We start from the raw sequence: 23,965 nt of genomic DNA, 5'->3' as shown, positions 1-23,965 counted from the left end.
GTTTCCAGGAGAAACACTGCACCACCCCAGTTGGTACTTCTAAATCCTCAGTTTGCTGGAAGCCAGGCTCAAGTACTTAGTTATTATCTTATCTTTCAGGGAATTCAGATGCTACCATTCCTCTTGCTTGCGTGGAAAGGGATTGACTTGACTGGGGAGCTGAGCAATTGGTTGCTGTAAAGTGCCTTCCTCAGCCAGGCCTTGTGTTACAGAAAGTACAAATAAATAAATTTGTCTTTCCTTCCTGTGGCCTCTGCTCTGCTTAGAGTCCTGCACCTCCCTTAGACCTACTGAGAGGTTTGGCTAGCCAATTGTGTTTCTGTTCAAATCAGCACAGTTGTGGTGTTGCAAAAGCCCAGTGTTCAGCTGCAAGCATGCAGTTGTTATAACCAGCCAGTCTTCCTCTCTGTGAACTGACCTAGTCTCAGCCAAGAGGACAAACCAGCCAGAAGAATTTTCAAATAAGTCAGAGTGTCCCACAGTATGGCAGGTAGGCTGTAGAGTTGAAGACCTCAGTGCCTGTGGTACATCGTGTTCTGTATGGAGAGGGCTGGCCAGTACTTGACTTGTAGGACATGAATGCTGGGAGAAATTTATATTCGGAGATTGGAAGTAGCTATAAAATGCACGCTAAGCTTGTGCATTGCTTGGGGAAGGGCGTGGGAGTTTATTGTTAGAAATACCACTTATAAAACAGGTTGCTGTGTAGCTTTCCCCTTTTGGAGAAATACTGCTTGTGTCTGTTAAAACACACAGCTTTGCGTAATTGTTTTTCAATCCAGTTGTGTAATACAGTAACTTCTGACTGTGTATAAGGTGCCGGGTGTGGGTTGTGCTGCAGAATGTCTGGTTACTATGGGAGAATCTTAGAGATGTTTTTTTCCTTTATAAAATTGTTCCCAATTTGCATTTCCTAATGAAAAACTCCTGAAATTCCATGGGCAAACCTGCGTTGGTTGTGAAGAATTGTCAGAGAGGATGGGGAAAAGACTTTGTAATTGTTTTGTTTTGCAGCATCGCATTTTCCAAGTGAACGAGTTAAAGCAAAGAGCATAAAAACAAAGGGGTTTTGGTAGTTCTTAAATCTCTGTGCACATTTCCTTAAATACTGAATAAGTTGGAATTTAAAATGAGCTACTTTGGACTGTGTACCAGATTAACAGGTTTTCCCAAGCAGGGGGAGGAATTTACCACCTATTATCAGGGTGTTAGCATAACCCATGCTGAGCTGCAGCATGTCCGTGTATGCACAGGGGGCTTCATTCAGTGGCACTGTGCACTATGGAAAACACTGATGACTGACCCCAAACTTTCTCAGCCCAGGGATGTCAGTGCTGTCACAGTTAACTCTGTGTCACACTTGAATGCGTGGCTTGTTCTGACAGCTTCGCTTTTCTGGGTGCTTCTCTGGTAAATTCCTTGTGGGGAAGGGTCAGAGTGGCTCTTCTGGCCTCTGAAGTAATCTGGGAATCTTAAGCTGCATGTTCCTGGAGAAATAGCATCTCCTTTTACACCTTTATGTGCGTGTACATAGAAATAGATGCAAAGAGAGAACTGAAGGTGCAGCTTTGTCTCGAGTTTTGTATGTTTATCTATGTGACTGTTTTATCCCTCTTCTTTCTACAATTCTTCATGTCAAATAAAGCATACTGCTGCCTCTGCTCAGCAGTACAGGAAGGGCTGAGCCCTGAATCTCCTCCTGCTTCTTATCTTTGATTCCCTTCTGAGAAAAGGTTATGGTGCAGCTCTTCCTAGCAGCTGCACCCTCATGAATTGGTGTTCAGGTAAGGTAGAGTTCCTCCAGACAGATGTTCTGAAGAGTTGCACGGTGAATGCTGTCCTTTCTGATTTCAATGTGGTGTACTCGACAGAAATAATTGCAGGTGATACTCTGTCTGCATCTCTCCCATGTCCTGTCTTTTTTACTTGACCTTTTTAGTAGAGGGAGGAAAAAACTGCTGCAGATGCTAAACCTGGATCAGGAGAATGGGACAAACTCAGCGCTTCAACAAATGAACCAACTAACCCTTGAAGCATATTCCCTGTAAAGTAAGGGAGAAGGTGAAACTCCACACATAATGTGCCGTGTCTGCTGCTGAGGATCAGGAAAGAACTGTGCAACTCCTCCTAGGTACTGGTCTTGTGCAGTGGTGGTGAAGTATTTCTACCTTGGAAATTTCATTCTCTGTGCTTTTTCAGTTCACATGACCATCTTTAAGTACTTATTTTTCCCCATCTTCCCCATTGTTCTCTGCCTCTTTCCTTTCTCAGCACTCCATTAAGCACTGCCTTAGCACTGACAAAAATGCAGTGTAAAATGAGGTTCTCTGAAGGGTATTTTGAGAAGAATATCTGTAGTTAAAATGCAGCTATTGTAAGCATGCAGATGTGTTCGTAGAACACATGAACAAACATCAGTTATGTCTAAAACTCTTGTGCATGACTTACATGAGGTACAAAATTGTTTGAAGTATAAACAGTCAGAACAGCATTTTTGATAAAACTGAAGCTTTCATGTGCTGTCCCATTAAGGGAACTCTTCAGAAGCTGAGGACTGAAATGGAGAAATGGAGATGGGCAATCAGCCTATAGTCAAAGCTAGGAGACGAAAGGCTGTTCGGCTGGGTCACTGCTAAACCAATGTCTTGAGAACGCAATAACAAGTATGACTGGACAGCCCTGACTCTTCCAAGAGGCTGAGAAAGCACTTAGAAAGTGAGGTGTGGCAAAGCTAGCAGCACACTGAGTACTCTGCGTGCCCTCCAAGTGCTGTGAAGCTGCTGCTTACAGTTTCAGACAACTTCGTGCAAAGTCAGCAGTGCTGAGATCCTAAGCTCAGGTAACGATCAGAGAAGATGTTTATGTGTGTGTTCATGACCTGTCTCTCTCTGGATGAGGAAAGATATAGCAGATGCTGTGTGAGCAGAAGAATCAAGTATTTCCAGCGCGCCTAGCTTTTGTGTGGATTTTTATTCTTTGCTTTTGATGCTAAACTTCTATAGACAATGCTTACTTGGTTATCTAGTAGCTAATGTACAGTTAAATGGTAAGCAAATTAAGGTAATTTTGCATAAATTGCAATAGCGTACTGTCAGATTGAGGTCTTGCATAATCTAATGCTGTAGAAAGTACTGAACTACTGATTTCTCAAATTTCTCAAAGGAGAATGAAGTCAAATGTAATCTTATTAGCAGGTATGGAGACAGTATTTTGGGGAAAATCTCTTAAAATACAAACCTACAAGGCAGTGTCAAAAAGTTTCGCAATGTTTTGCTATTCTGTCTCTCTTAGTAAGTCCTAAGGTTAGAAACTCCACTTTGGTAAACACGAATCACTTTTGGTCTTAGTAAACCTCATTCCAGATATTTGCAGCTGTCTAAGCCCTTGCAGAAACTATTTTTTATTGGATCTCTCTGCTCTTCCCACCACTCCCCATCCAAAGTGCAATATCAACACAAGTACAGGTTTTTCTTTGTTGTTAAAATGTAAGTTTTTATCCTCTGCAGATGGGGTCTTGTTGGACTGCCCATATTGTGCTTTGCTGTGAGCTCCCTGGAGTCTGCTTTGGCAATCCACCTCAGTAGTGCCCTTGGTTCTTTTTAGAAATCTTAAAAACCTTTGGTAGGCAGCTGACAATGGCACTACTCTGTGCCTCAGTACCTTGTTTTCAGGTAGTGATGGCAAAAAACCCATGAGTCCTTGCTTTCTGTATGCATGCTGGAAGGAATTTGGTTGCCAAGGTGACTTTTCAAAAACTGTTTCTGCAAGGACAGGTTTTTTTCAGAGTCGGGAGCCTTCCTTCCTGCAAGGTAATCTGAGGGTAGCCTTAAAGAGAATGGGCCACGTTGTGCCAAGCAGCTCAGAAGGAGGGTCATGAGGGTCTGCATGTTTGCAGTAGAGCTCGGGCTCCAGTTTTCAGTTCTTCTAATGCTCTGTCAGGAAAACAAACTGGAAAACTACTCTGAGCAGCTGTTAAGGGAGCAATCAGGTGTAACCTTTTCAGTTTGTTTTTGGTCTTTCCCACTAATTGTGCAGGAATCTTTTAACTAGGTGTGTGATGGTTCCACATCAAATTCAGCAGAGAGATTCCCAGTACCGCATAGCAGTGTGTGGCCTACATTGGCAGTACGTCTTTAAGATCAGTGGTAGGCTCTCTTCCCCAGGCCTTTTAAATGTGTTCCATCCGTTGAGGTGTTCATCACTACCTCTTCCCGTGGCTGATTTCCTTTTCTCTGTAATCCTTTAGTTCTGACTCTGTAATCCTTTAGTTCTGAAGGCATGACTACTTTTGTGAGTCACTTTTGCACAAGGAAAGTATAAAAACAGAGACCCCTGTATAAGTTTCATTGTGCCACAACATACAGTCTGGGAAATGAGATACATATTTTTAATTTACATGACTAGAAGCTTGGCATTTGAGGCTGCCTGCTAATACAGGTTGGTTTGTTTACCAATAGGATTAGTACATTAGTTTAAGAACCTGTATACTAGTTTAGCAAAAGGAATCCACGAGTGATAGTTCTGAAACCTTTATATTTCAGCTTGAGTGGGCAAATATCTTGTTTTCCTCAATAATTTTGTGCTGGGGACATAATAGAATAATATATCTTTTGCCTCAAGCGGTGCAAGGACATTTCCCTCGGGCTCCACATGCACTGTTGTTGAAAAGTGGCTCACTGTGTCCTAAAAATCAATGGGAATCTTCCAAATGGGGAGAGTGGATGGCAGCGGGTCAGAGGTCCCATAGTAAAGTTGATGGTGGGAAATGGGAAGTAATAGGTGGGCAGCCGACCACCCTATGTAGCACTGGGCATCCAAAGGCACATTAGCACATATCTGAGTCCTTGAAAAAGAATGGATTTGTATGCCAACGAACTGCATATGCATGTCAGAACTGTTCAAATGTAGATCCTGAACTCTGAGAGGGTGCGCTTGCTTGTCATGTCACCTGGTGCATGTTGCGAGGAATAAAGGAGTGGCACTTTCTGCACCACAGTGGAATTAGTTTTCTTCCTGGATTTCAAGTGACAATGCTAATGATTGCTGAGGGCCTAAACTCTCAGGTCTCTGGGGATTTTTTTTAGAAACTATGTCTGCCAGCTTTCTTGCTGATGCGAGCAGAAATTTATTTTTCTGTTGCATTTGAAAAAATGTCAGATTCTGCAAAACTTGAGAAAGAAATAAGCCAGAAATGTTTGTGGCAGAGATGGGAATGGTAGAAAAGCAGTGTGGCTGCTCCGAGTTCTGGCATCTACCACATGTGACCCAGACTGCTTCATGCCCTGAGAACCTGAGCTGTTTCACAATCAATCTGAATACAGGAGGGGAGGAGGAGGAGGAAGAACAACTTGCTGGGCTTCCGTGGACAACGTAGGGATCTGACAGTGGAACCAGCTGCAGATCCAGCTGGACCACATCTCCTTCCCAGTGGGACCAGGAATCAAGGGCACTGGGTGCACACCCAAGGGGTGTGTGTGCTGCTGCTTTGAGGAACTTGTAGTAGGGCTGGCTGCAGTCTCCTGGGGAAGGAGAGCACCCTTGGGAAGTGAAGTGCTCCCATGGTGTGTCCCCACATAGAGTCAGGACTTAATAAAGGCTTTGTGTAGCACCATTGTCTGAATTACAGCAGAGGAAGCTGCTTTGCCTCTGTGGTAGTGCTTGATTCTGGTGTATAAGTTCATCAGCTTTCTAACCTGAGAGCTGGCAGAGTTGCAGTAGTGTGTATTTCCTAAAGAATAACTTGAGCAGTTCAGACTCATTTCCTGTAGAGAATGCTCGGTGGTACCCCTGGTGCTGCCTGAAGCACCCTCCTGCCTTGCTTCCAATCTTGCACTTCTTTAAGTCTTGATCCTCAGGCTTCTTCTGGGATGAGGAAAGCCCAGAAAGCCCAGCTGCTTCTCTTCTCTGAAGTGGCTGGGGCTGCTGAAAATGCAACTTGGGAGGACAGTTTGTCTTCAGAGTTTATTTTTGCAGACTGCTGTGCACGTTGTATGTTTTTGGCCACCTCCCCAAAGGGATCTGCTCTGGCCTCAGGGCTGTCACTGGTTGAGGCTAGCTGGAGATGAGTCTTTTGCAGAGGGAGGTTTTGTGCCCTTGTTGAAGCTGGATGCAGCCCAGGAATGTTTCCCAGGCCTGACAGAGGTGCGGCGTAAGTGCAAGGATGTGAGTCATGTTGCTCCTCCTGGTTTGAGTGTGAAGTGGAGTTTGGAAGGAGGCTTTGCTTAACCAGGGGAGCTGAAAGGATCAGGAACACAGATCCCATTTTTAATAGGATGCCTCTCTCAGTGGGGGAAGAAGGAAAGCTCGCATGCTGATGTAATGATAAAACACAATCAAAAATAATGTTGCTTGTTTTGGAACATAAAAAGCAAATGCTGTATCCATGGTGAAAGCTGTCCTGTCCCAGAAGATGACGGGCTGTCATCTTCTCTTCAGTGCTGTTTTCAGAGCGTACTCAGGATGGCAGGACTTGGGCTGGGTAAAAGCCACTGCACCAAGCAGTCTGTGGGAGCTTCTCTGAGAGTAAGGGAGCAAAGAGGCTGAATATCAGCCCCTTACTGCTGGCCTTGCCACCTCAGGTCCAGATCCCACCAGTCCCATGTACCCTGGTTCTGGAGTAGTGGAGATGGAGGTCACCTCATTGGGATCTCAGCCTCCGGGCAGGGTGAGGACAGCCATGGAGCGCTGCTGCAGCCAGTACCTCATTGCTGGGGACATTTGGCTGACATTCTTTCTGGCACTCTTAACATTCTGCATGGGCATCTGCCAGGTCGCATCACAATTGTGTTTTCACTGGGAGCTGGGGAGAAATGCTGCAGTGGTTTGCTAGCCCCCAGGCCCTTTCAGTGAAAAAGGGTAGCAGGCAATTTACAAGTGATGCTGTGCTATATTAAACAAGCAAATGAAAAAAAACAACAGCCAGAAAACCCACTCAGCCTTCTGTGTTTGGATGCAAACTTTGAATTTCTTCAGGGGACTTATTCTGCTCCCGTAGGCGTTTGCTCATTTTTGCTGCTGTTAACCAACTGGGGCTGAAATTAACACATCTGTTGTTGTTTAACTACAATTTATACTGTACCCAAAATATTTGCCAAAACATTATGTTTTGAGCAGCAATAGCTTCACTGTTACTTATCACCCGAGTTCTGGGAATGCTGCATAATGCTATCTGCTGATTTTTAATAGCTCTTACCAGAAGGGGACTTGGTGCTTCACTGCAGCTTTGTGAGGAGGGAACAGATGCCAGTGTTGCAGAACTCTCTGTTACAGTGCAGTGTAGCACAGGTGCAGATTTATGTCTGATATTTTTGCTCACAACTGAGTCCTTGAAGCTGCATGATTGCCTGGAACTGTTCAAAAATGCCTGCAAAGGGCCATGTTTGCACATTCTTCATTGTGCTGTCCAAAGTGAGACCCTGGAAGAAGCCTTTAGCCTAGCCCCATACCTATGCTGGGCTTGTTTCTGAATGCCTAGAAATGATAAATTTGGATTGTATGTGTTTTGCGGCTGTATATGTTTTTTGTGTAAAGACTGAGACAGCAGTCCTTTAAGAACAACAACAACAGCCTAAAAGCCCAACCCATAACTATTTAGAAGTGAAATTTTGTGGAAGTAACTGTGACATGCAGGCAGAATCTTGAGGGTCACCAGGGATAGTATAAAACTCTTGCTGCAGTGGACAAAAATATGTTGCTGTTTTTCAATCTGCATATGTTTAAGGTGATCAGAGGGAAGGAAAACACATCCTCATTAAAAGGAATAATTATCAAACTTGCAATGTGTAAACTTACCTCAGCTAAGGTAGGTGGCTTTGATAATCCTTTTTTCCCCATGAACAAAGTTTCAAAGACAGCATTTGTTAAATTACATGTAGAATGGGCTGGAGAGAGATGGGGACCTGAGCACTTCTGATTTAATGGAAAAATAATTCAAATGGATCTGCAGTCTGGCTCTGATTTCAGAGGTACTTGCAATCTAAATAAAAATAAAGACTACCTGGGGACAGCCTGCACTGTTAATTAACTAACCAAATGCTGCCTCCCGGCTAAGAGCAGCTCTCCAGGGATTTTCCACCAGCTTTGGCACTTGGTGCTGTGACTGGAATTTGCCAAATACCACTTGGCAACTTCCAGCGCCAAAAAAAAAAAAGAAAAGCAAAAGGCACCCTTGTGATGGGTGAGGAAGGATGCTTGGAATGAAAACGTGTGTAATATGCAGTGCTGTTCCTGCACAGCACTGGGCTTGATACAGACTAGCTGTGCCCTATACACGATTGGAAGAGGGAGTGCCCTCCCTGGGGTGGGGACTGATGAGCTGGTCTGGTTCCTGTACCTTCCCAGGTTGGAGCTGAATGCCTTGTGGCACAAGGAGGCTGGAACCTCGGTGGTGCAAACAGGCAGCTCTTTCCAGACAGCTGCAAAGCCCTGGGGCTTCAGCTCTGCTGCCCATCCCTGCATAACCCCACATTGCTGCGGCTGCAGGCACTCAGTCCTCAGTCCTCCTGCTGGCGAAGAGTTTGGGCTCTTGCCAAGAAAACAGCTTTTGTGTTTCCTTAAATGTTCTGCTGCTGTTTAGGGAGAAAAAAAAAAATATTAGAATTGATGTTATTACTAGAATTGGCCAGCTGGCTGAAATTTTTTTCACTAACAAATCCCACTTGGCACTGTTTTTCTAATGAAGTAATGAGCATGTTTTCAGACAAGGGGACATGTCACTACAGCACCGCTGCTTTCCAAAGCTGGCAGTGCTCAAACAGCCAGGGTCTGCACAAAGTACAGGGAGAAAGAAGCTTCCAGTCCCAGCAGCCACTCACACACTGCTGGGATGCAGTTTTGCTGTTCACATTTTGACCTCCTTGATCCGTCCTTGCTTCCTGGGCAGTGAAATCGTAGGGATTTGCAGTGCTGGATGGGGATAGCGGGATGTTGGTTGTGGTGGCTGTGCAGCTACAGCAGGAGGCAGATGCTATGTGCACATCTTGGTCTGGATCTTTGCTGCTATATACAGCACTAATCCTGACTGGAGCAGAAGTCAGACGCATGAAGGCAGGTAGCCTTCAGGAAGGCAAGCAGCAGGCTGCTGGCACTCAGCTGTCCTTAGGCTGCAGAGGGGCCTCTGGGGGCTACAGCCCAAGGTTTAGACAACTTGGTGGGGAGACTCAAAGGAGTCCCAGAGCCCACTAAATCACAGGGAAGGGGGCAGCTGATGGCAGCTTATCTAAGTCAGTTGTTTTAGGTATGGTTTTATTTCTTACTTCTTAGGTACATTAATTGCACTAACATTGTTTTGTGGGACAAGAGGCAATGAAAACAACAGCTGGATTCGCTGTGTCCTTTGGAAACTCAAACTCAACTTGTTTTTGTTACCCTTCTGAAATGGTCTCCCCACCCCATCAGGCTGCTTCTGATCTTCCTGCATTGAGTCGTTAAGTGTTGATTCAGCTTTTATTTAAATCATTGTGCAAGATTTGAAGCTTCAGAAAAGTCATCAGTGAAATGTTTTCAGAGTTCTATTGAATTCATTTATCCAATTTCTTTGAATTTTCTTTGAAGGGTTTTTTTTTTTTTTCTCCTTTTCAGGCTTGAGAATAGCCAAAGCTGAGAGAAGCAGTATTTGAGGAGCTTATTCCTCTACTAGCATTCCTGTAGCAGTATTTACGGGATGCTTCAGGAGAAAAGTTGACTAAACATTTATTTTTAAACACTAAAGATAAGATAAAATTGTATAGTATCTGCAATGCATCTCCAATAAAAACTTCTCTTTTTTTTCCCCTTGGTATTGGAAATCAGTGAGCAACAGCTGTTTTAGAGATACTGAAATTAGTATGGAGTGTGTGTGAGCCTTTTTCTGATCCACAGACCTGTGTTTTTCAGGCTGTTCCCAGTCCTGCTGCCTGCCACATGCTGTCTGGGCAGATATGGAGGATGGGCTGCTGCTCACAGTAGCCACGTCAGGAAGCCATTCCTTCAGTCCTCATGTGCCCACAGTGTGTTACTCATCTTTATGGTTCTATTGATCTGCACATTTTCAGATTGAAACTAGCTTTTTTGCTTCTACTTCTGGTAACTGTAGGCTCTCCAAGTCTGTCCTCACTGGTTTATTGAGTTTATCTTGGTTTGGCAATCATGCAGTCCTGCTGCTCATGCAGTCTCAACAAGGAAATAATGCCTAACTGAGATCTGTGGCAACTCATCTCACTGCGTGGACACCTGGGGAGTGATCAGAAGTCATGGCTAGCTTTCAGGAGATGTCAGCTGCTCAGGCCTGGTTACTGTGAGAATGCAGACAAGAAGAGGGAGAGTTCTCTTGAGAAGCCTTTCTCAAAGATAACTAGCTGGCCTAAGGAAACAGTGCCAGTGCTGCTGCTTCTGCTAATCTGTCTTTATGATGAGCCCAACAGAGAACTGGTGTACAGAACCAGTCCTCATCTCACTCACATCTCCCTTTTTCTCTAGGTTTGGAAGAAAAAACACTTCTATCAAAAAAAGAAAAAATGAAGCTGAGGAAAGAAAGATGGCTACAGAGTAAGTACCCAAAGCATTGCTGAATTGGGGGGCACTTCGAGGTGATTGCTGGATTCCTCTGTCTGCAGGTGAAAGTGTTGGGTTGTGGCAGGACAACAGATTGGCCAGGGGGGCTGAATGCTTCTCAAAAGTCTTCAAGCCTGCTCCTCAGCAAATGGGGAAAAAAGTCCCTGGTGTTTTTTTTTCTTGAATTCAAAGGGCATTTAACACTAAGGTTGACTCTTTACCCCAACCTGTTTATGTTATTCCTCCACGTGCATTGTGACTACTTAAAACCCTTCATTTATCCAAGAAAGATGTTGTACCAGTGTAGGTCTGAAAAGGTTTCTTTGAACCTTTTCAAGCTCCTGTACAGTTATGACCAGCTGTGCAGTCATGGGCTAATAGCATCCTGTGGATGTAGGACAGCCTGGAGCTGAGCCCCACCGGCTATTCCCAGGCCTCTGAGAAAAGTAGTGGAGCTCTGCAGTGGGACCTTCTGCTTTTCCACAAAGGATGTCTCTTTGCTGGCTGTGTTACTGCCCCACATGCCCCAATGAACCTACTCACCAGACTGACTTGCACTTCTAGAGGCTATGAAATAAGAACCAAACAAACCCAGCCCATGGCTGAAATGTTGCTGTTTGTTATGGGAAGAGTGTCTGTGTTTTTGCTGCAACTTTCTTGGCAAGATGTACAGACTCCAATTAGTTATCTGCAATGTGCTTGATGTCCTGAGTAATCTTTAAAGCTCAAGTCTAAAGTCTTTAGACTTGTGCTTTCTCTGTGCAGCTCTGAGTGAGACTCACTTGCAGATGCTAATGTGAGTCAAGTCAAGGAGCCTCATCCTGCAAGGCAATTAGAGATGGTCTTGTATGGAGACCTTTCCAGAGGTGTACAAGAGGCTTGCTGTTGCTTCCTCGTGGAGCAGGGAACATATCCCCAACCTGAGGATAAGGAAAAGGCAGAAAAAGGCAGAAAAGGCAGAGGTTCTGAATGCCTTCTTTACGTCTGTCTTTAAAAGTCAGACCAGTTATCCTCAGGATACTCCTCTCTCTGACCTGATAATCTCGGCTGGGGAGCACACTAACACCCCTGTGATTCTGAAAGAAGCAGTCAGAGACCTACTGCTCCAACTGGACTGTCACAAGTCAATGGGGCCAGATGAGATCCACCCAAGAGTGCTGAGGGAACTGGCAGAGGTGAGAGCCGAGCCGCTTTCCATCATCTGTCAGCGCTCCCTGTTGACTGGTGAGGTCCCAGAAGACTGGAGGCTTGCCAATGTGACTCCCATTTACAAGAAAGATCGTAAGGAGGATCCAGGGAACTACAGGCCTGTTAGCCTGACCTCGGTGCCAGGGAAGGTTATGGAGCAGATTGTCTTGAGGGAGATCATGCGGCATGTGCAGGGTGACCGGGGGATCAGGCCTAGCCAGCATGGGTTCGTGAAAGGCAGGTCCTGTTTGACCAACCTGATCTCCTTCTATGATCTAGTGACCCATCTGGTGGATGAGGGAAAGGCTGTTGATGTGGTCTACCTAGACTTCATCAAAGCCTTTGACACTGTCTCCCACAGTATTCTCCTGCAGAAGCTGGCAGCCAGAGGCTTGGATGGGTACACTCTCGGCTGGGTGAGGAGCTGGCTGGAGGGCCCGGCTCAGAGAGTGGTGGTGAATGGAGTCAAATCCAGCTGGCGACCGGTCGTGAGTGGTGTTCCCCAGGGGTCGGTGCTGGGGCCTGTCCTCTTCAATATCTCGATTGATGACCTGGATGAGGGCATCGAGTGCACCCTCAGTAAATTTGCAGATGTCACCAAATTGGCTGGAAGTGTGGATCTGCCTGGGGGTAGCGAGGCCCTACAGTGGGACCTGGACAGGCTGGAGAGCTGGGCTGAAGCCAATGGGATGAGTTTCAACAAGGCCAAATGCCGGGTCCTGCACTTCGGCTACAACAACCCCAGGCGACACTACAGGCTTGGGGCGGTGTGGCTGGAGGACTGCATAGAGGAAATGGACCTGGGGGTATTGATTGATGCTCGGCTGAATACGAGCCGACAGTGTGCCCAGGTGGCCAAGAAGGCCAATGGCATCCTGGCTTGCATCAGAAACAGCGTTGCAAGCAGGAGCAGAGAGGTGATTGTTCCCCTGTACTCGGCACTGGTGAGGCCGCACCTCAAGTACTGTGTCCATTTTAGGGCCCCTCACTGCGAGAAAGATATTGAGGCTCTGGAACGTGTTCAAAGGAGGGCAACAAAGCTGGTGAGGGGTCTGGAACACAGGGCTGATGAGGAGAGGCTGAAGGAGCTGGGAATGTTCAGCCTGGAGAAGAGGAGGCTCAAGGGAGACCTCATTGCTCTCTATAACTTCCTGAAGGGAGGTTGTAGTGAGCTGGGGGTCAGCCTCTTCTCTCGTGTCATTAGTGATAGGACCAGAGGGAATGGTTTCAAGCTACGACAGGGGAGATTCAGGCTGGACATCAGGAAGTATTACTTTTCAGAAAGGGTGGTCAGGCACTGGAATGGATGCCCAGGGAGGTGGTGGAGTCACCGACCCTAGGGGTGTTCAAGGAAAGGCTGGATGTTGTGTTGAGGGACATGGTTTAGTGGGAGCTGTTGGGAATAGGCGAACGGTTGGACTGGATGATCTTTTAGGTCTTTTCCAACCTTGGTGATTCTATGATTCTATGAACCTGGCTGGCATGTCTGCACTGTCAGCAGAAGCAGCCTGTGTGTGTCAGCTTCTGAGATACTGCTGAGGCATGGGGAATGGCAGAGGGATTCCTTATGCCACCTGGAGCTATTCTTGAGACTATTTTTTCCCTCACACCCTTCTATCCAACAGAATTGCGGGCAGATTGTGTTGGGGATTGAGCAATGTGGCTTTCTGTGGTACCATATGCTCTCTGCTCCTAAGCTCTCACTGCACTTTGAGCTTAAGTCCATCAACCTGTGATTGCACAAGTCACCATGAAGGTGTCTCTGGCTGGTAATTTAATACCCTGAGTGCTAGGGAAACTTCATTATCATCAGCCATCAACTTCCAAATTTGGTTGACATGTGCAGTCAGTGTCCCCACTGAGCAGAAAAACTTACCTCTTGTAGTCCTTACAGCTGGCCTGGAACTTGCAGATTCTGTGCTCATGCAAGTTTCTCCTCGTCTATGTGTCTGATACTTTGTGGGAACATTGGAAAGGATTGCTGGTGCACAGTTGAGATCTTCCTGGCTGGGCATCCTGTATCTAACTCTGACTGGTACCAGAAGCTGTAGAGGAAGATAAGCACTCAGCAGCTTTTTGTGATTCAGGATCAACAATAAAAGGACTACATGGGACCTACATAAGAAAGTATGTCTTATGTAAGTAAGAAGACATGCTCCTGGAAGTAGATGACAGCACTGCTCCCACGGCTATGGTCAGTTGCTTTGGAGGTGAAAGCCTAGGAGCAGGCTTCTTATGCTCTTTTTAATCACTCCCTCTTGTATGTATGCCTTCATAGAATCAATTTTACTCAAGATTAGGTATGTTGTTTTGGCCCTTAAAATGGCCTCTTTTCTCCTCTCGGCTCTAAAGCTACAAACTGGGCGGAAAATAAATAAAATATGTCAGCTTTTCTTCAGTAAGGAACCAAGATAGAAAATTTCAGGTCAAACTACTTCTGTCTGAGAAGATAGTTATTACCATTAAATCTGTGCTTTCCTAAATATTCCCAAGAGTTTGTTGTTTCTTCTTATCCCAGAACTGTTTTCTTGACACTGGATGCCAAGACCCTGAGAACTACAGTTCAGCCCAGTAGTGCAAATGCAAAACTTGGGAGATTTCTTCAGTTCCAATAAATCATTGTAGGAGAGATTAGAGAAGAGAAAAAAAATTAGGTAATGATTCAAACATTAGAAGTATGCACATTTCAAAATATACACATCGTATGGCTTCTCAGACACCAGAGACTGTTGGAAAAGAATTTGGGATGGTTGTGCAGAATCAGGTGTCTGAAAATTTTGAGCGCATGCTATTTATGAAAGTACTGAAGTAGTCAGTCTCATAAAGCCAGACCATAAAAAGAAGTGATGTGGAATGGAAAGCTGTGTTCTTGGCAGGGATTGCTGTGCAGAGAAGCTTTTACAATCCAGATTGTCAAAAAAACACCCATGTGCAATAAATATTACACATTATCAGAAACCATTGCTCTTTGACTGAAACAGCTTAGTTAGGGGGTGAACAAGACAAAAATACTAAAGGTGCAAGCAGCTAGCTATTAAGTTTCAGTTCAGCATTATTGAACGTGATCATCTGGGTTAGACTGAGAATCCCAGGTGGCATCTTGCCTGTGCTCTGTAGCCTGGCTGCTTTCATATTTCCACTAAAAGTACTGCAGGTTCAGTCCTGCTTCTGTGGCCTTGTGTTGGAAGCCCACAGCCTTCCTGTCTCAGTGCTCTTGGCTGTGCAGCTGCTGTTGTTCTGCTCCATCATGTCTAACCTCTCCAGTTCTGCAATGCCGTGACAAGCAGAGGCCTTGGGAGCTGCAGCTTCCCTTGGGTGCATGAAGAGAAAATAGGATTTCCCGTTGTGTCTCACTCCACCCCAACTACTTGAATATCAAGGCAATGCTGCAGGTTTCGAGGCCCACCTGGCAGGAGAAAGTGGGTGCTTGCACATGCTGCTGGGTTGATTTGGTGGTACTGTAAAGGGATGTCTGGGACAGGTGGGGTATCCAGCTAGGCATCTGTGGGCTGGTGTGGAAGAGAATGTGTTTTGCTGGGGTTTCTGATTCCATAAGGCTTGAGCAGCTGCACTTCTGCACCAGAGAGCCTCAAGGACTGCACAGCAGACTGCAGCTTTCTGTTCACACCTCCCACTGACTTGTCCAATTCTGAGTGAAAAACTGAAATTAAGTTCATCTTTGTCTACTGCATGCCTCTGGTAGGAGACCATTGTTTGAAAAACATTTCTACTTACCCAATTAAATTATTGTTTCTCATTCAGAAATAGAAAGTGTGAAGCTGGCCAAGCAGAAGCAAAAAGCTGAAGCAAAGCGAAAGGTAACACCTGTTGTGGGAGACATGCAGCCACTGATGGAAGCCCTGCCTGAGCTCTCTGATCTGACCACAGGTATCAAGGGCAGGAAGCCATCCAAGAGGTATGTGTCTCTTAGTAATGGGCTGTGTTATTTCCCTTTTTCCTGCAAGTTAAAGCACCTTCCAGCTCAGATTGTAGCTACAAACAATACAAGCTTGGGGCCCATAGTTAGGAGAACAGGACCTCACCTACATTTCACTTTTTTTTTGTTACTCTTGCTGCAAGAAGTTAAAATATGCCTTCTGAATCCGCATTTATGAGAACTGTATTGCTTAAAGGTGACTTGGCATGAGACAGACTGGGAGGGACTGGATATTCTGAATGGAAGGACTGATACACAAGCGTCCAGAGTGTAGTGCTGCTGAGCTCACCTGTGGATCTGCACTTGAGATGTGTTTTATAATGAAGGTTGTTCTCATCATTTTCAGGAAATGGTGTTTGCTGCAATAAAAGGAATCTTATATTTTATAGGAGGCTGTAGTATTTAAAGGGGACTAATTCTTGTTTTGCAGGTGGCAAATATGGGGTTGATGGCTTTCCCAAATTCACCTAACTGGTGTGACAGAGGGAAGCAGATCTGGAGAGCTAGGATTCAAAGCACAGTACTGCCTGCTGGGATTGTTTGCTCTCTTCCTGCATGAGCTGCTGACCATGATGCAGCCCGGTGTTCTGTCCTTCCAGACCTTCAGGCTTTCTCCCAAAGCAGTTCAAGCCCTTAAAGCAGAGATTTACTGTCTAGACAGACTCACTGTTCACCCTGCTGGCTTGGAATATGATTTTGGATGAGAGTACAAGATGGTTTTTCTTTTCCCTTTATTGTACTGAAAGAGAAGAACTATTTCTGATCCTCTGACACTCACGCTTCAGCCATCCCAGCCAGCCTTAGGGTGTGTTCTGATTGTCCTTGTGTTTTCTCCTTTTTGGTGCAACACTGCCTGCTCAGTCAGTGCTGCAGATGCTTTTCCATCTCCCAGTGCAGAATAGAAGAGCTCTGCGTGGTGAACAAATGCTCGTACTTCTACTTACTCAGTAGGGGTTGGAACTGCAAACTTATTTTGATCATATTAAGCAAGCATTTGGATTAGAGGATAGCCAAGTATAAGGCTGCCTTGCAGAGCACCCTTTTCTTTGATTGAATATCAAGGCTGAAATGACCGTAGAACCTCTTGTGAGCTGTGGGGTGCCCCAGAAAGAAACTGACCCAGCTACTACAGGGCGTGACTGAGTTGGCAGTGTGCTGTTCTTCTGGAAAGTCACCCTTCTAACAAACAGCAACTACGTATCTTGTATCTAAGCCTGGGAAAATATTTCCTTTCTGAACTTGGCTCTTAATTCTTTGAATAACATTTTTTTTAATCGGCCGTTCAGTCAGTCTGTCCTCTCAGTGGAATGAGCAGCAAAAGTACAGACAGAGTTCTGCAAGGGAGTGGAGTGCTGGACCAAGACTTAACCTGAGTGGAAACAGTTGGTTTTGACTTCTTTCCGCAATCATGTCCAACCATATATGGCATCTGACTCCAGGTTGTGTTCAGGGGTGGTTCTCCCTCCTTATTGTCCACCTTGGAGGTTAAGTCACGGCTGTATGGAGGGAATGGTTTGCAGAAAGCAAGTACAGGGGGAGAGAGAATGGGTTGACTGCTTCTTTTGGGCATTGCTTTCCCCAGAAGAAATTCACAGTGTCAGTGCAGATTGCAATTGTGGACCACCTCAGAAGATAAAGTAGAACTTGAAAGGAAGATGGTGAAGATTCTGGCCCAGCTTCTGCACAAGGGGTCGCTTAGTGATCTGAGGAGTCCTCAGCCTGGATAAGAGTTGGAGACAGAGAAGCTTGGGATATAATAGTCTATATTAGGTAAGTGTAACGCAGTTAGGAAATAATTCATCTCCATTGCGAGACATAAGGGACATCAAAAAAGTTAGCAAGTTGCAGATTCAGTGCAAACAGGAAGCTTTCTGTGCTGCACTGCTCCTTGCTGTGGAATATTGTGGTGCCTGGTTTAGGTATGACCTACAAAGCCAGTGAGCAGAGAGCTCTGGGAGGGTTGCTTCATGTTTATAAACTGCAATCAGCTCAAAGTCCATGAGCTGTAAATGCTGGCATGGTTGTGGCCGTACACTTTCCTTGTTCAGTGGGCTGGTGCACCGTGAAGCAGCCACAGAGGCTGCAAGCCCCTGCTCTGGTGAGCATGGATTGCTGTCCAACTTGTGAAGAGCTTTCTCTGTGGTGCCATAAGCAATCCAGGCAAATGAGGATGGTGAACAGGAAACCATCCCCATGCCAAGTGGTTAATGAATACAAAGATTGTCTGTTCTGTCACTGTCTTGCTATACCACTGGATGCAGCAACATGACGCAAACTGCTCAAACCCTGTGGCTGTTTGCCTGCTCTTGCTGATTGCAGTTTCTCATCTGCTGACGGATCTGTTGCATAATGCTGGCTGTGCTAGGGTGACCTCAAAAGGGCCTTGAGAGTATGTGAGCAGTGTGAGGGCATCAACTGCCTGGCTCCTGGTCTTCATGTAGGCTGGGTGCTGACTGATGTACATCCGCCTTGTTGGGGTGTGTCTGGTTTGTCAGGCAGCTTTGGCAGTATCCTCTGCTGGAGTGGAATTGAATAGCAGGAGAGCAGCCTACAGCAGCTTGTGTCCACCGGGATCTGAGGAAAAATAAAATGTTCCAGGATGGGCAGAGGGAGAGATGAGGAGCAGAAGGTGATCAAGTGGTGAGAGATGATGAAGCCGTGTAGGGTGAAGAGACATGGGGCAGGTAGGAAAGAGAAAAGAGAAAATGGAAAAATTAAAGAATGAAAGATTTAGGGTCAGAGAGGAAGATAGGTTTTTTCCCAGAATGCACTCTGAGAAGCAGGGAGAGTAATGCAGTCCTGCTCTGGCTGTGCTGGGAGCCTGGTGCGTAGGCTTAGCAGAGGATCAGACTCCTGCCCTCTTTCTTAGTTTTGCTGTGTTGCCCAAGGCTCTATGTCATGGAATCCTTTCACAGGAGCAGCTGTAGGCACTGATATTGGAGTAATCAATACCTTGTGCTGTCCTTTACTAGTATACATCTTCAGGCAGAGCCTTCCTTCTCTTCCGAAGTCTTATTCTTCCCTGAACTCAGAGCTTCTTCATGCAGAAACTTTATCCACCAGCTGCCACCATACCATTGATGTTCTAGTTCAGTGGCTCTTTTTTCCTGCTGTCCAGTTTTCCAATAATTTTCCTTCTTAGTGCACTTCAAGTCCCACAGCCTTTTCTGCATGTCCCTTGGCTTTGTTGTAGGTTTCTGTTGCTGCTTGGCATTAGGCATCATGTGCTTTCAGCACCTGAGCAGGATGGGGTTACACCTCCTCAGACTTTGCTCAGCAATAGAAAATGGCTGCAGAGAGTGCATATCTGCACTTGCTGCTGTGCCTTAGCTGCACATGGTAGCTAACTTAAACTCACAAACCTTTGGTGAGGATGTATGCTTCCAAGGAGAAAGGAACGCTACCATTTTTAAAATACATGTGCAGCCTTAAACACTGACAGTCCTGCAGCATGACTGGCAGCTCTCTTTCAATGCCTGTAATGGCTCATGCAAATGCTGAAACTCTGCAGTGTTAACAAGGAACGTGAGATGTGGAGGGGTGATACGTGACCAGTGGGGAAGTTCCGTGCTATCTTTTCTCTAAGCAGTGGTATAGTTTCGAGCTAGAAGTTAGAGAGAAGCAGCAGATGATTCAAGTATGATCATCTGAAGATCATTCTAGGACTAAATGATACAGTTTTATTTATAAAAATAGTGCATTTACCTCCTGTCCATTTGGTCATGACTCCAGAGTTGTCATCAATGTGTGATGGAAGGAGTCTGCATCTCCATTACCGTCTGGCTATGGAAAAAATTGCATTAAAAATGGGGTGGCCAGCAGGGAGAGGGAGGTGATTGTCCCCCTCTACTCAGCTCTTGTGAGGCCCCATCTGCAGTACTGTGTCCAGGCCTGGGGCCCCCAGTACAAGAAAGACACTGAATGAGTCCAGAGGAGGGCACTAAGATGATCAGAGGGCTGGAGCCCTACAAAAAAGATTGAGAGAACAGGTGTTGTTTAGCTTGGAGAAGAGAAGGCTCTGGGGAGACCTCATTGTAGCTTTCCGTACTTGAAAGCATATGAACAGGAGGGGGAATGACTGTTTACATGTGTTGATAGTGATAGGATAAGGGGGAATGGTTTTAAACTGAGACAGGGGAGGTTTAGGTTATGTATTAGAAGGAAGTTTTTCACCCAGAGGGTGGTGAGGCACTGGAACAGGTTGCCCAAGGAGGCTGTGGATGCCCCATCCCTGGAGGCATTCAAGGCCAGGCTGGATGTGGCTCTGGGCAGCCTGGTTTTCTGGTTGGTGACCTGCACATAGCAGGGGGTTGGAACTGCATGAGCATCGTGGTCCTTTTCAACCCAGGCCATTCTATGATTCTATGATTTCAGGACAATTACCTGTACTTCCTGGGAAGGCAGTTGAAGAGCAACTGAACCATTTCCATCTCAACAGCAATTGCTAAGTTACCTCTTCTCTGTTTTGTTTCTTCTCTCCACAGGCATGTAAAAGCAAAGGCAGAACCAGCAGACTTCTGTATGATGAAACAAGCTCAGAAACACAGGCTCTTGTAAGTTCCTGATTATCAGATGTTGGGTATTCTTGCTCAAAATCACAGAATGGTTGGGATTGGAAGGGACCTCTGGAGACCATCTGGTCCACCACTCTGCTCAGACAGAGTCACCAGGAGCCACTTGCTCAGCTGGCTTTTCAGTTTCTCCAAGGACGAAGATCACACAACCTCTGTGCAGCCAGTTCCCTTTATGCAGGACATTGCAGGTGTCCTGTTCAGAACCCTACTAAAACTCAGTCAATTGTGGATGGATTCACTCCACTTTTACTTCTGTCTCATATAACATGTAAGAGAGCACAGGAAGCTGCGTTTACTCCTGAAAGAGTTTGCTTTTCCTTTCCCACTGAAAAGAATCCTAGCTTTGGCCTCCTGGGTTTGATCTCTGGGGTTTCAGAACAAACCCATACTAAACATTCCTACTTGATTTAAGCCAAGTGAGTGTGCACAGCCAGGCTGGTGTGCCCTTTGTCTCAGCTCTCTGATTTGGAATTGCAGCACTCAGCTATGGCTCGGTCTCCTAAGGCCCATGCACCTCTAGCTGATATGCTCCTGGAAAGCCTCCGGTGGTTGTGTAGGTGAGAATCTCTTTAACCTCTGCATAGCATGAGGTGCTACAGCTGCTCTGCTGAAGTACCTTTGGGATGTTAAGTAATAAGCCTTGCATCCCTTGTGGGGACAGCTGTGCGTTGACATCTGCCAAACCTTTTCTTATGAAGTGAAACTCAAAAGAAGTACTTTTGAATAAGTCTTGGAATTTCACAAAAAGTCTAGCAACTCTTTGTTCCTTAGTATAATCTGTTTGATATTTTATACGACCACAAGGCATTGGGAACTTCATTTCCCCTCAGTGCAACTCTTCTGGAGCTAGGCTCTGTGACTGTGCAGTGTTTGCTTTCTGTGATCGCTGCTTCTGGGGTGTCCCTGTCAGTTCTATGAAGTAGGAAGGGAACTAGCTGCCTGCTGCAAGCTGAAGAGTGCTCTGCTGATCTGATCTACAACAACATGGGAGGAAGGAAATGTGTGTCTGGCAGGGGAATGGGGCGCTGAGTCTGCATGAGTGAGGAGAGACCATGATCAAGGTGACTTACATGAAAGCTCAGTTTTTTATTTTTACACTCCTTGTGCTCTGTTCTTGTTCCTCCCTGCTTGATTGCTTTTTGGGAGAATACTTCCACAGCAACAGCTGTGACCAAGTATATAGAGGTAATTCTTTCATGCCCCTACCAAAGTGTCTAACTAGTGTTGCACATAGGAAACCTGTATGTTTGAGCAATAAACAAGAGTCAGTGGATGAGCTTGCAAGTGCAGAATCTGCTTTTGTTCTCGTGTGGTCTGAAGTAGTCTTCATTCTGAGCACACTTACCAAATATTCCTGATCTTTCTTGTTTTACTAGGGAGAAGCTCTAAAAAAATGCCAAGTGATAGTTGACACTAGCATGATTGTTTCTGTCTGTGGCATGAGATCAAGCTACTGGCTTCCACAGATCTGGCAGCAATTTTAGCATTGCCCTTGGGTAAACAAGGTCCATTTCTTGCATTGTTTCTTTCTGAGCTTTACACTGGAGATAATCCTGTCTGTACAGAAGCCTGTTGCTTTATGAGTTTTGTTTTTTTGTTTTTTATCTGCTCAGTTTCTTTTGCATGAACCAATTGAGTGTGGGGATTTTTTTTCTCTCCTCAGAGAAGAAGAAATGGCCCAGTTTCATGAGGTCATCGCAGATCCCAGATACAAAGCCCACCCCCTCTTGGTCATCAATGAGCATCTCTCCAAGAGGCTAAGGCAGGAAGAAGGCAAGCCCCTCTAGGGCATCGGCTGGGACCAAGTGTGCACGATGAAGCTGGTGCACAGGCTCCAGACCACAAATAGGCGCATCCTGAATGTGACCTATTAGCCACTTCAGTCCCTGGAAAAAGTCCAGCATATTATTCAACCCAACAGTCCTGCTTTCTGTCTACAGGAATAACGCAGTTCCCTCCTGATGGTGGTGGCTGCTCCTTGGCAAACAGCCTGCAGTGAGCAGGATGTGCTCTGAGATATTTGCACAAACCAACCTTCCTGTGAAAAGTCTTGACACTTTTTCTCTTTTGGTGACACAATTCTTTAATTTGTGCCAGAGGTGATGTTTTTGTTGCCCCCTCCAATCCTTGCTGACTACTATGAAAAGAAGTTCTGTTGTGAATGTTGAAGATCACAAGCCCTAGAGCCCAGGATGCTGTTGTAGATCTGTGTAAGGACTGATTCTGCTGTTCAGAGCCATTGTTTTGTGTGAAGAATTTAGCTTTGGAATAAACGCACTTTCATACAGTACTGAGTTTGTCTGGCTTTTGTTTTGATAAATACCAACTGAAAAATGAGCTTATTCTCATCAATGGAAAAATTACTTAAGAGAACATTTTTTCTCTCGTGTTGTGTGCAGTGAACAGCAAGACTGCTGTTGCAGCATGTGACACCTATAATAATTACAGATTGTCTAAATCACAAACTTGCCTTCTTCCTGCCCTGGGAGCGTGTGCTTTCAGTAAGTGATGCATATCCCTTTTGGCATGTTTTGTGTTTCTTGCTTGGCCTGCCCTACGATAATCACAGAATCATAGAATCACTCAGCTTGGAAAAGACCTTAAAGATCATCGAGTCCAACCACAGCCTAGCCATACTACTGTAACTCTGACATCCCTCTGCTAAATCATGTTCCTGAGCACCACATCCAGATGGTTTTTAAACGCATCCAGGGATGGTGACTTAACCATCTCCCTGGGGACCCTATTCCAGTGCTTAACAACCCTTTCTGTAAACAAGTGTTTCCTGATATCCACCCTAAACTTACCCTGGTGCAACTTAAGGCCATTTCCCCTTGTCCTATCACCAGTAAGAAGAGACCAACCCTGCTCCTGCTGTAAGCACGTTTCATGTATTTGAAGAGAGCGATAAGGTCTCCCCTCAGCCTCCTGTTCCCCAGACTAAACAGCCCCAGTTCCTACAGTCTTTCCTCATAGGCCATATTCTCCAAGTCCTTCCCCAGCCCTGTTGCCCTTCTTTGGACTTGCTCCAGCACCTCCAGGTCTTTTCTGTACTGAGGTGCCCAAAACTGAACACAGTACTTGAGGTGAGGCCTCACCAGTGCTGAGTACATGGGCAGGATGACTTCCCCAGTCCTGCTCACCATACCATTACTGATCCAAGCCAGGATGCCATTGGCCTTCTTGGCCACCTGGGTACTCTGCTGGCTCACGTTCAGCAGACTGTCCATAAGTACAACAAGGTCCCTTTCCATCAGGCAGCTTTCCAGCCACTCCTCCCTGAGCCTGTAGGGTTGCCTGGGGTTGCTGTGACCAAAATTCAGGACCTGACACTTGGCCCTATTGAAACTCATACACTTGGCCCATCAATCCAGTCTATCCAGGTCCCTCTGTTAGTGCCTTTCTCCCCTCAGGCGGATCATCACTCCCTCCCAACTTGGTGTCGTCTGCAAACTTACTGATGGTGCACTCAATCCCCTTGTCAAGATCATTAATAAATATGCTAAATAGAAGTGGCTCCAGTACTGAGGCCTGGGGGACATCGCTCGTGAGTGGGCACCAACTGGATTTAACTCCACTGACACAGCTCTTTGGGGCTGGCCATCCAGTGTTTCACCCAGTGGAGTGTATGCCTGTCCAAACCATGGGCTGCCAGCTTCCCCACAAGAATGCTGGGGACAGCTTTACTGAAGTCCAGGTACACCACATAGACAGCCACTAAGTGGGTCACCTTATC

General features: G+C 45.8%; 1 protein-coding gene across 1 annotated transcript; it reads left to right on the top strand.

Annotated features, from left to right (window-relative positions):
- Window positions 1–366: 366 nt before the first annotated feature.
- SLX9 (SLX9 ribosome biogenesis factor) lies at window positions 367–22,519 on the top strand. Its single transcript, XM_042822143.1, has 5 exons — window positions 367–490; window positions 10,456–10,524; window positions 15,481–15,634; window positions 20,140–20,208; window positions 21,893–22,519. The coding sequence occupies exons 1-5, from the start codon at window positions 484–486 to the stop codon at window positions 22,014–22,016; spliced, it is 423 nt and encodes a 140-aa protein (XP_042678077.1). The 5' UTR covers window positions 367–483; the 3' UTR covers window positions 22,017–22,519.
- Window positions 22,520–23,965: the final 1,446 nt, after the last annotated feature.

Source organism: Centrocercus urophasianus, unplaced genomic scaffold (genome assembly GCF_019232065.1).
Source record: "Centrocercus urophasianus isolate 14NV4802_14NV808 unplaced genomic scaffold, USGS_Curo_1.0 seq_20, whole genome shotgun sequence".
NCBI classification, from domain to species: Eukaryota; Metazoa; Chordata; class Aves; order Galliformes; family Phasianidae; genus Centrocercus; species Centrocercus urophasianus.
This window is presented reverse-complemented; position numbering and strand designations above follow the sequence as displayed.